Source organism: Larimichthys crocea, chromosome XXI (genome assembly GCF_000972845.2).
Source record: "Larimichthys crocea isolate SSNF chromosome XXI, L_crocea_2.0, whole genome shotgun sequence".
NCBI classification, from domain to species: domain Eukaryota; kingdom Metazoa; phylum Chordata; class Actinopteri; family Sciaenidae; genus Larimichthys; species Larimichthys crocea.
Window position 1 is genome coordinate 12,340,798 of NC_040031.1, and position 12,982 is coordinate 12,353,779.

General features: G+C 42.5%; 1 protein-coding gene across 2 annotated transcripts in view; it reads left to right on the plus strand.

Annotated features, from left to right (window-relative positions):
* Positions 1-3,875: 3,875 nt before the first annotated feature.
* Positions 3,876-12,982, plus strand: part of LOC104933295 (protein kinase C-binding protein NELL2) — an 81,531-nt gene continuing 72,424 nt past the window's right edge. The window contains exons 1-2 of one of the 2 annotated variants that reach the window (XM_027273077.1): positions 3,876-4,315; positions 4,554-4,682. In XM_027273077.1, the coding sequence (XP_027128878.1) occupies positions 4,264-4,315; positions 4,554-4,682 (181 nt within the window). In that variant the 5' untranslated portion in view covers positions 3,876-4,263. The remainder of the gene's footprint in view (positions 4,316-4,553; positions 4,683-12,982) is intronic. The other variant, XM_019279618.2, reaches the window with a different exon arrangement.

Genomic DNA, 12,982 nt, shown 5'->3' on the forward strand with positions numbered 1-12,982 from the left:
ACCATCTAAAGGAACCATCATCAAAACCCAAAAGAGAAAGTTTTTCTAGAAGGAGAACATGATTGACAGTGTCGAAAGCTTTTGACAAATCAATAAATAGAGCTGCACAATGCTTTTTGGAGTCTATGGTAGTAGCTATATCATTTATAACAGAAGTTGCAGCAGTAATGGTGCTGTGGCCAGCTCTAAAACCAGACTGATATCTAGATGTTTTTTTCTTTAAAACACTCTAGTACTTCCTACTAGTTTCCCACATACTAATTCTATTATTTTTTAATCCAGTTCTTTGTTTTGTTTTTCATATCTGTGGAGCTGTTTGTGGTTCTTGCTCTTCCATCAGAATAAAGCCTAAAAATGCAGCTCAACACAAATGGCGTGACTGCATATTAAACACGTTATTAATCAGACAGATGTAACGAATCATTAGAGTGTGCAGTTTTTAATATGACTCATGAATGTCAGATTAGAAAGACAGACAAGGTCAGTGTAACATGGAATTGTGCAACAAACGAATCCCAGGAGAGCCCTGTGGAAGAATAGGGACAGTTTTCATTCAAATGTTGGCACGGATACTGCAAGCGATCTCTCTTTGTCTATGACATTCATGTCTCTTTATGGTGCTGTTATGGCAAACGTGAATAAGCCCCTGAGAGAGCTTTGTAATGCATCACCCATCTGGATCTTTTAGAGATTCTTAAGAGATTTGGTGTGTATGTGTGTGCACAGCAGGAGACTAGGTGTGTGTTGTGCGTTTATTACTTTTCGTTCTTGGCTGGGCACGTTCTTTAATGACTCCTTATTTTCCTGATGGCACTTTAGGAAATGACAACTTGTGGGCAATACAAAGTAATTACATTTCCTGTGTGCACCCAGAAGAAATCTAGTATTATTAATAATGAATAGAGAGTTGGAGGCCCCTCTCACACAGCAGATGTGACACTGCATAGAGGAACCGTTGCCTGCCTTTGTTTTATTGACAATAGCCACCCATTAGTTGCACACTGTGGACCTGTGAAGCTATCTGAAATGGAGACATGTATCATCCTATTTGTCAAAACACATCTGTTTTGCATGTATCATAATCAAAGAAAAGCTGTTATTGGCATTTGTGACAATTGTATCGAAGAGGAGGCAGATTGATATCACAACTAAATTTGCGTTAATCTGGTATCCTTAGTAAGGAACTGAGCACCACACAGGATCTGAAGCTGTCCCCGTAATCATATCTGCTGGCCTCCACTTGTTATCCTACTTCGGTAGAGCGACACAGCCAACAAAGTTTGTTGTGGACTTGGGATTACCTCTGATCAGGCCTGTATGAAAAGGCTTAATGTCATTCTGGCAGGACATTTATTAGGATTCAGGGAAAATATAATTGTGGATCCCCCTCTTTAAAAAAAATCATTACCAGCATGGCATGGCTGTTGATAAAACAGTTACGTTTCAACATGGTAATTGGTCCCATGGATGGAGAAGATGCAAGAGGAATAAACAAACATTCAAAGCACAAAGCATCTGCGCTCTATAAAAAGGCATTAACAAGGCTGAGTCGCACACAGCCAGCCAAGAGCTCCATTTTAATACATTTACATACCACCTGCCGAAAAGCCAAACTTCAACTTTATCGGATGACTTAACTAATTGAACGAAACTCCATGCTTACAGGAGGTCATTACTCTGATCATAGCGCAACACAAGCATTTCTGGTAAATTGAATGCTCTGAGATAGCTGATATTTTCTCTATTGACCTCTATTCTTCATATGAGGACAGAAGACAGATGGTTTGAAAGCAGAATAAAGGAGGCCATTTACGTCAAACTGGAACAACCATTCCTGGACAGCGGCAGCACTTATCTGCTGTTCATAATGCCGGCCTGACAGTCCTTCCCACGCAGTTTCACAGCAATTTACACTTGGATTCACAAGACTCTAGACTCTCATGATTAACATAGCAATGTCTGGGACCTCATACGACATCAATGTGAACGCACTACAGAGGTTTAAATGCTTGGGGTTCGCTCCAACTGTCAGTAAAACAGATAAAGCATTTTGGATGGGTACCAGAACGTCTTCAAGATGAAAGAACAGCAAAACCAGCACTGCTGCTACACTATATGACTTTTACAGTAGCTATCACGCAAAGAAGTGAACATGGTGTTATGACTTGTGAAAACAAACTTTAAACCAGAAAGTCAAAAGACCGCAGTGGCCTCTCTCAACTAAAGATCACTGTGTGCTCAATCTCAGTTAAAGATCTTTTTAGCCATCCTTTCCTCTGGTAACTGGGCAAATTTGGTTGCACAAGCCAGACTGTTTTGTATCTGTTATAAAGCGTGACACCTATCCAATGTCAGCTTAACTACCCACTTAGCAGTATATTTATGCGCCTCAAGAAAGCACCTCACAGCTCAGGATAGCATTAATGTCAGGGGCATCCTTAAAACTCCATAATCCTGCAGCATAAAAATAAAAGTGAGTCTACCGTTGAGTCATAAAGATTTGAAAATGTAGACAAATTGAGATCAGGGCACCGTTTCGTTTTATTTTGTTGCAGATCCTAACACTATTCCTGACACTGCCGATACTTTTCTTCTCTCTGTAAAGCTCATATTTTCATTACATAGTTGCTCTGCTGTTCACATTACATTCTGCTTTCTTTCACTGTTAACGACTAGGCTTTAGTACACTATAAAAACATAATATTTAACATTTTTTGTAGGCAAAGGTTTGACAATCAACACAATGTCATCAGCATACTGCCAAATACTAAAGATCAGTATGTCTAGATCAGCCTGATTGACGGATATACAGTACAGCGGTTCAGAACTTGTAGTAAGAAGCAGTTCAAAGCAAAAGGGAAGCATCAGGTTATGCTCATTTACTGATATTATTTGGATATTTAATGCTAATTTATCAATATTGGGGTATTTGATCTGGTCAAATATGTCATCCACATTAGCATACTCATCAATCAAAACAGATCAAATAGCAAGTTAATGTTAGTTTGTGTGGTAGGCTGAGTATGAGCTCACAAACAGGAGCTCCAAGCTAGAACGATGAAAGGAAACTGTATGTTAAAGGGTTGATTTCGTGAGATGTGTTTTAAACTCAGGCTACAGGACTCATCACTGCATATTGTACACTCTGGTCATTATCTATGCACAGGATGCAGCACTGATGAAGGCTATTCTTTATACTCTAAGTCTGCATTTGTACATGACACCTACAATCTTAGATCCAATAATAATACGACTAAGGGAAGTCTATTTTTATTACTGCCCTTAGTCTTGGAACGACCAGCTGTCTATGTAGCCTCCTATCTTTCAAACCAGTTTTAGACAAAAGCTTTATATTGTATTGTCCTATGACTTTGTGTAAATTTGTTGCCTTCTAGGCCGGGTCACTTCTTACACTTACTTCTTTACTTAAGTAAATATTATATTATATATATTATAATTTAGCTATAAGCATAGCAGTTATTCTTTTATCCTCTAGTCCTAAATTCTGGCAAAGTTAAAACATGGCTTGAAATTGACTGTAGGTTTCACTATCTTAGAATTTAACTGTAATTAATCAAATGAACCCTGTCTGTATTGGTCCTATACATTTGAATTACATTGAATTGCATTGTTTCCAAGGATTTTCTAAAGGATCCACCGACACATACCGGAATTATTTCCCCATCAGGGATGAAGTTGCACTGAAGACATTTTTCTCTTCTGGATCATCAGGCGTGGTTTGAATCAATACGAGGATTCATCAGGGATATTCTCATCTCAGACCACAAGGGGGCTTCATTGTCCGTCTTTCTCTCTTTCTCTCGTCTTTCTTCCCTCCTCCTCCTCCTTCTCCTCCTCCTCCTCCTCCTCTCTCCTCCTCTCTCCTCCCTCAGTGGCCGCAGCTCTCGCTCCCTCACGCTGCTGTAAGGAGCGTCTGTTCAGCCGGTGAGGCAGCGGCAGCTTCGCTTTGTGCCTCCTCTGTTACCCACCTGTGCCGCGGATGGTGCTGATGGAGCAGACCCCGCGTTACATGGAATAATCTCCACTCTGTTGCGTCTTTTTCTTTTTTTCTCTCTCTCCCTTCTGTCCGGGATTTTTTGCACCATTTTGGGCATCCAAAGTTGTGATGATGCCTCCGCTCAGCATTTGGGATTGGTAAATCGCCTTCTGCGCGAGGGTGAGACATCATTCGCATGTGATTGAACAGTACTGTCTCTCGGAAGTGGACAAAACATGGACTAATTTTTTTTTTATACATTCACCATGGGATTATTACAGCTATTTCTGGTTCTCGGCATATTTTGCGCCTCCTCAGGTAGGACACAGGGCTGTCACTGATTGAACACTAACACATCTCTTGCAACACGTAGCACAGGAGATACACAGAGTTGAATTATGTGTCATGGATAATGTGCCACCAGTTTTTTCCTCAGATATAATCAGATCCACCTGATCCACAGAGTCCAGTCACCTCCCATCCCTTCCTCCTGACACCTGTCCTTGCCTGTTAATAACAATGACAATCTTTGTTTTTGTGTGTTTGCATATTTTAGTTGTAGGTTTTGGGGTTGACCCTGCCCTGCGCATCAGCGTGTTTGATGAACTAACGCTTGGAGAAGGCTATGATGGAGTTACTCAGGTCCAGGGCTTCCACAGCGAGTCTAGAGCTTTCCACTTCCAAGGTACAGTAGCACGTACACTCCTTGTATTTTATCTTTCAGGATGAAATGTGTCCAGATGAAGCAGCGTGTGAAGCAATGCTGACCCAACTTGCTTTTTAAATGGGAAAAAGTGATTGTCCTGAACATTTCTGTGAACTTGTAAGCAGCCCCGTAATCCACAGATAAGCTCCTATACTGATACGTGGACCTTTTCTGGGTGAAAATGTCAGATGATCTGATAATACGTCAGCCCATATTCCTGTATACGAATCTCCCTGTCCATAACTGTGTAAGGGAGCAGCAGCAATAACAGTGGATTTGCAGTTTTTCTCTATAACGCGACTCAGCTTGGGGGCCCTCAGACTGCCACCTGTCTGAACAATAGGCAACGTTAGGTCTCTGTGAAAAAAAAAAAAGTGGGGTAAGCAGGGTGAGCAGAAGAGGGGGGTGGGTTTAGAGATGGGAGGATCATGCAAAGAATCATAGAAAGAGTGAGCATAATCAGATTAGGCAGGGACAAAACCCCGTGTTCACAGAGATGTATGATGTGGGTGAACGGGCCCCTCGCTAGGATTTACCCGCTGGTGATCCTGTGCAGTTTGTAAGCGGTCTGAAGACGTCCTATAAGCAAAATACGAACGGGTAGAAGAGGAAGATGAGTGAGTCAGATGTCCATGTTGTCAGTTGTAAGGCAGCATGTAGGCTAAATATGTTATCTATGGCATTTAGTAAATGGCACCGTGCAATGGGGATGTCAAAGCTGCGGTTGTGCTTGACTTTTGTATGCACTGTTTTGCCCGGCGTTTACATCTTCGTCATTTCATGTCAGACATTACAACAGCCTCATCACAAGGATGGAGGTGTCTATCATAACCCAATCAAAAGTAGCAACAGAGGAAATTGCTTTCAGTGGCAAAAACCCCAAAGACGTGGCAACATTCAAGTCTTCACAAGGAAGATCTCGACATGGATCGCATAATGTACCAAAGTGACGTTGTTGTGTCGGGGCGGATCGCATAATGTACCAAAGTGACGTTGTTGTGTCGGGGCGCAAAAACCCCCCAAAAAAACAACACAATCATTTGTCGACATTTTTTCTTCTTCCCTCCTCCTCCTCCTCCTCCTCCTCCTCCCTCCTTCTGGCTGATATCTTCTAATCTCCTTGCACAGCCGCTGAGACAGCAGCACTTCTGCATGGAACAGCAACTCCAGCATCTTTGTGAAGGCAGGCCATTTGATGTCCTCTGTGTAGACAACACTCAGAAGTGTTCTACACAGGCAGGTAGCGAGAGGGAGAGGAGGCAGAGAGAGTACAAGAAAGAGTTGAGGGGGGAGAAAAAAGCGAGCGAGAGAGAGAGAGAACGTGAACGAGAGAAACAAAGACAGTTATGGAAAGATGCTCCCACTGCTTTTGTCATGAAATGAAAAACACGACAGGCACCTCTCCGTCATTACACTCTTATTTCTCTGCAATACCTTCGCTAAGTACATTCAGTTGCCGAGGAGAGGAAGGCAGCAGGCGTGTTATTTATGGCAGAGCTCGCCTCCATTCTTCATTCGGGATGACTATGTTAAGTCAATGATGTTGGTTGTGGGGGAGGCAGGGGAGAGAGGCGTACCGGCAAAGGCAGACCTGGGCCTCTGCTTGTTTGTGATCGGAAATAGACAGTGGAGAGGCACATACTGTAGAGACGCAGATAGAGAAAGAAGCTCAGATGGAGAACGAAATAAGGGAAGAGAGAGAGAGACACACACACACATGCATACATGGAGCAGAGCTGTCTGCCAGCTGTTTGATAGACTGTGCTGATTCCACATGTATGGATGCTTGGTTGGTTGGGACCAGCAGACAGGCCCATGGTGACATTCCGACGCTCATTAGATAGCAGGCAGAACATATCCATGGCTGTCCCCTCCACTGCCTGCCTGCCTGCCTGCCTGCCCGCCCGAAGGGAAGGCTGTTATCTCTGGGTACTGGGTGGAGGCAGGAGGGGTAGCTGAGCTGAGAGCTGGAACCGAAAGAAAAACAAGAGTAATTCACTATATAAAAATGTGCATACGTGCATGTGTGTGCATGAGAATTGCTCCTCAGTATATCTTTTCATCTCTGTCTGCCAAAGTATGTTTTTGTGTGTGTGTGTGTGTGTGTGTGTGTGTGTGTGTGTGTGTCTGAGAGAGAAGAGAGCAGTGAGCACTGGGGGGATTGCTGTTTAGCGCACCCCTGCTGATGCTTTTGAAGGTAGCTGTCAGAGCTACATTGCATGGCATTAGGGGAGGTGGACCTCAGGGACGGGCATAATAGAGAGGGAGGAAAACCACCCCAGGCTAGGCTCGGCTCCTCTTAAGTCCGGGTGCCAGGTGATAACTCATCCACACCAAAAAAAAAAAAAAAATCATCACATCATTAGCACTTCCCCCACAGTTTTTAATATCTCGACATCCAGATATCTATCTGTCTCTTTATAAACAAGCACAAGGGCCACACCCAGAAGCACTCCCTTCCCCCAACACACATACACCCACTCAGTCACTCACAGTCTCCCTCTACGGCTACAAGCGTATGGACAAAACTCATTCGTGAAGTGCAAACAACACAATTGCTAGAAGCATCCTTTCAGCTGCAGCACAAGTCTCCCCTGTAATTGTATCTGTGTGTGTGTGTGTGTGTGTGTGTGTGTGTGTGTGCGTATGTGAATCCTGTCTGTCTCAAAAGCATGTTCTCTCTCAGACTGTTTGAACACTGCCAGTAAGGTGTTTCTGTGTGTGTTGTGGTGATTATGTCCCTGACTGCAGCGACATTGAAGTGTAACAGGAAGGACTCATTTATAATACAGCAACACTGTTTGTGTGTATGTGAAGGAGGGAGGAAGGCAGAGGGACTACAGTATGTGTGAATATGAGTTTGTTTTCCTGCAGTATTGTGTGTGAAATAGATATAAGTGTTTGAATAGGAGTGCCAATTGCGTTTTCCACTGTACGGGCTACACTTGTCAGCTTCCACTACTCTGGTGCAGCGCTATGCAATACACCAGAGTACTGGGCTATATAGAGGATGTAAAGCAATGGGGTTGGAGCACAGCTCAGTCCTTTAACTATATAGGAAATCAGCTTCTGTGCTCTCTGCTGAATCGTATTGAGTAGGTTCGGAGGTTTGAGGCTAACCCCACCCGAGAAGGCAAAATGAGAATTTACCTAGAGGAATCGATAAAGTAATTAACACTGACAAAAGAGGTTAGTGTAACATTCATACTAAACCTCTGTGCTCTCTTTATGTGGTTAGGTAGTTTAGATAAGATCGACCACTAACAAAGGGAACATGCAGTGCACCTTAGTATATTTTTGGAATTTGTCCCATTGCAGTTTCAGAAGCAACATATATTTTTTTATTTATTATATGATTTTATTTTATTTTTAACTAGCTCCACAATCTAACCTTAAACCCTAGCCTCAGGCTTAGAGGTGCAGTGTTTAATGGGATATATGGCAGAAATTGAATATAATCTGCATAACTATGTTTTCATTAGTGTATAATCAACTGAGAATAAGAATCTTTTTTCTTTTTCTTTTGCCTTAGAATGAGATTTTATATCTACAAAGGGAGCGGGTCCTCTTTCACAGAGTCTGCCATGTTGGACCACCATGTTTCTACAGTAGCCCAGAACGGACAAACTAAATACTAGCTCTAGATAGAGACTTTCACATTTTTCGCTCATTTCGTGGCCACCCTCCCTAGTTCTTTCATCACGTTAGGAAAGAAAAAGTGATGCAAGTGGGTTGCAATGCAGTAACTTTGCCACTAGATGTCAATAAATACACCGGACCTTTAAAAACTACTAAAAATACTTCATAAAATTTGCTGACTTGCAAGAGAGAAATACAACATATTCTGACTCTTAGTCCCTAATATGAGCCAACCACTTCCCATAATGCTATTCAGTAGTAGCCTGGTCTCCTAGTTGCCAGTTTGTAACAAAGCAGTTCCAATTTATATTCTCCATTAGAGTTATTTTTAGTTATAACACTGGTGACCTCACAGAGGTTATGTTCTCTTGGACTTCCCCCTTCAAACAACAGTTGGCGTTGTACTCACTGTGACTTTGACTGGTAAAATTGAGTTTAAGCATTTTCAGTCCGAGATAAGCAATGATACCCTTGAAATTTAAGATAATGGTGGTCGGTGTTCCATCATTCATTCAGACGAGTTAATGTCTTAAAACAGGACTCCAAAGAAAGATCTAGCGATATCTTGAAATAGGATATGAAGTCTGCAGCCCTTTTTTACTCTGATGGTGAAAAACTTAAAGGATGGGTTCACATTTCTTTTAAGAAAACAAAACTGACATGCTCTTATGTACGTTAAAACGGTTATTGGTTTCTGTAATTGTTCCTCCAGTCCACACTGGCTGCAAGAAGATCCCTTCATAATGCGATTTCAAGGTAATAGACGGGAACAAAATCCACAGTCTTCACTCGGTATAAAAATTCACTCCAAAGTTTAGTTGACACTAATATAAGGCTTCTGGAGTCTGAGGCAAATAAATCTTTTTTTTTTTTCATTCCCCCAAGTTCCAGACTTTGTTTTGTATAAAATTCCCTCTTTGTGCTGCCACATACAGAGTTTCTTTGCTGAGCTGCAGCACAGGTATAGTAACACAAAGTGGGGAATTGTAAAGTGACTAACTTTGGAAAATACCCAACTGATTTGTCTAACCCAGGTATTTTTTCACAGGAGAAGAATTCTGGATTTTGTCCCCCAACATATTAACTTACATTGCTTTCAGAAGAGTTCCCTTTGTGGAACACAATGGACCGGAGGTATATTTACAGCAGTCCAAACTCCTTCAGTACATTAGAAGTGCTGCAATAGAATAAATGTTAACCAAACCAGGCTGTAATGACTGCTGAGGCTCATTGTTTTTAGAAGCGAGCTGTATTTTTCTGAGCAATATAGTGTAGCCTGCCTTATTCTGTCTTGTTTAAAGAAACTAACATGCATTTTCAGCGAATTCTTGTCAATTTGTTGAAGTATACAGAGTGACGGGTCTTTTCAGGACACACTGAGAGACAAAATGGTTCTGTTTTTCTGTGATACTGTGGTGGTGTCACATCTTTATTCAGTTAAAAACAAACCAAACAAAATGTCCACGGAATTACCTGAATTAAATCAGATAATCTTGCTTAGTCAGCATTATCCAGGTCCACAATAAGATATGAGATTATCCTACTTCCATTCAATATGTGCTGTTGTATTTTTGTATTCTGTTGCCTTGCCCAGAAAAAGTTACCTAACCCTTTCCAAACTGTTGACTGACATTACCCCCAACTCCCCGTGGACGGAGTCTGTTTTACTTTCTGCTTTCTGAGGCGAGCCTGATCCTTGCGTTCCACACAGGAGCTCCAATGACCACGGAGGGAAAGATATTTCTATCTCCCCCAGGGCATTTATACAGTTGGGTGGCTGGAAGGCTGTCATTAGCTCTGTGTTATGTGTGAATGTCAGACAGGCGGTCACTGGGGAGGCGATCTGAGAATTGGGGAGATATTGCTGGCCGAAGCACTCCTGGAGGTGCCCTTGGCTCGGTTTAGTATTTGTTCCAGGAGAGAGGAGACACAGTGGGGGGAGATGGTCCGTCGAATGCAGATTGACTGAGCGCGGTGGATTATTCAGGAGCTCTAACTACCAGCTTTTGGGGGGGGGGTGTACGTATGTGTGTGGGAGTGGGTGTGTGCGTATGCATTCATCTTTGTGTCAGCCCATGTTTCTGCATGTCTTTGTGCACATCTCTCTCTTTGTGTCGACTCAAACAACGGAGCTGTAGGCTAGCCAAAATGTCTGAGTTCTGGTCTCCTTGTGTATCTGTCGGAGTTGCCATCTACACCTGTTTGTGTATGTTTTTGTGGACACAGACACATAGACTATGCGTGTGTGTTGACAGCGGTAATGAAGGGTTTGGAGTTTGCTGCCGGTGGAGAGTTTATCATTACTCTAATCCCTCAGGAGAGATATTTTTCTTGCCTAACCCTCCCACACATCCTTCCCCGCGCTCGGGTCGACAGTTAAAATGTGCTGTTTGATATGCTCTGTCATTATTATTATTTTTTTAAACTAGAAAACATTATATAAGAAAATAGTACATTCTGACTTGGTTTATTCTAGTATTCTGTCCCTTCCTCTGCTGATTTGATCACTGTAATCATTCCAGCCCTTCTCTGCTCGTATGTGTTTAGCCCATCTCACGGCTCACTCGCTTTTAACTGGTCAAGAGATGGCTTATTTGCAAAATTGTTGAAGAGTTGTTGTGAAGACGTGGGAGGTGTTATCCTGTTCTGGCAATCCACTAGAGACCAAAAAAATGAAAGTCCTCATTATTCACATGCAAAAGTGTTTATGATTCTTTTATCTAATATCAGTATGCTGTTTTTAGTCGCAATTTCCTCTGGGAAATAATTAAATTAGAAGCCAAACATGTAATGAACACAAAAATATACTACTGCTTGTCCTTCGGAGTATCTTCTGGTTTGGACAAAAAAAAAGGAAATAACTCTTTCTCTCTCTCTCTTTCTCTTTCAAGCACAAAAACTTTCATTTTGTAGATACAGGTAGAAAACAGTGTGTGTGAAAAGGATTGAGGCAAAGCTGGGTATATCTGGACTCTCAAGCTGTGCTGCAGGGCACCTGTTCTAAATGCTAAATGTGTGAGCAAGTGATTTGTGCAGCGCTGCCAATGTACCACCATGAGAACGCAGTGATGCTAGTGTTGGGGGATTACAGCTGTGTGGGTACTATGGGTCAGACAAAATAAGACCACATTAGACAGTTTAAGATTAGAAGTGAAGCTGAGGGATGGAAATTGTGACCTGAGTGTAACCATTAAAGCACAATGTACCCTGGAGATAAGATTAGGTTTTTTTTAGCCCAAAGCTCCGCTTCGTCCGGATGTTATTGAGCTGGCAGCTTTTGGAGATCTCTAGTCAGCTGATAAAACTCTGTACGCCTCCAAAACACTTTTTACTGTCTTTCTCACAATCAGCTGGTCCTCATGTCCTGTAAACAACTAGGGTGGATGATAAGAGCTGTGTTATTGTGCTGAAAAATGTGCTGATTGGAATTTTAATGCGCTAGATCATCGTTTTCAAGCTATTTTGTGTCAGTATCTCACATCGGAGTGGTCGTTAGGAGCAGGTGGCTGCCCCATCCGTGGTGCCTGCCAATAGATAATCGACCAAAGGTCCCCTCAGCAGGGCCACATTGATTTGGCAGCAGGGAATTGCAGGCTCTCTCATCACAGCACAAACTTATCCACTGCTCTTTCATGTATGTTTTTTAGCGATGCAGAGACGTTACAGCTATAGCTGTCTTAATCTTCGTTTGAGTGTTGAGATCATTGTGCTTTTCATCCAGGCAACTCTTCACGGACCGATCTCATCTCTACATTTAAATGATGCCTCCACCCACCAATCCCCCAAAGTCCCATTTGAAGCAGCCCCATTCCCCTCAAAGTATAAAGACTGGTGATGAGAGTCATCCACTCATAGATCAAAGGCCCATAGCTGCCGAGCTGTGGAGCAGCCCAGTGGTAGAGGTTCCTCGGTCTTTACCATCCCCCCTACCTAATCAACCTTCACTCAGTATGGACCCCGCCCTGACACCTGCTCCCACTGCGCCCATTTTGCTCATGATTGAGATGTCAGGGTACTGTCTGTTCAACACATGCCATGGCAATAGACTGACCAGCACATATTGTCGAAAGAGACTGTAAATCCAGTTTGGCTTGAGCTCATCTTTGCTTCAAAAATGGAAAATTAGTCACCGCGAGGAGCAGTTTTCTGAAAACAAATTACTCGAATAACAAACACGCAAGCGTAGCTTCAGTTACGATACAGTAATATGGATCAAAACATACCTCAGAGCAAATATAATTCCTGAGATTACTGTCAACCCGTGGTCATTTGGCTTTAGTAATTAAATAGGATCTGTTGACGACAGCAGATTATTGCTAGGCAGAACTCCTGTTGCAGTCATTGGACCATCTGTCCCATCTCAGCCAATGACACTGGAATGATACTCACACTGGCAATGCAAAATGCATGAAACTTCTCCCTTTGCATCTCCTTTGGTGACTGACAAATCCAGTGAGCACTTTTGTTTACATAGAAACGACTCAAAATACATCCCGACGGGCTTAAAAGCCTACATCAAGAAAAGCACGCATAAGAAAACAGTATGAAAACATGCCTCTCTCTCTATATGCTCACACTATATACCATGTAACCAATGAGTACACTTTGTATGCCAGTCCCCATCATGACATTGCTTGCTC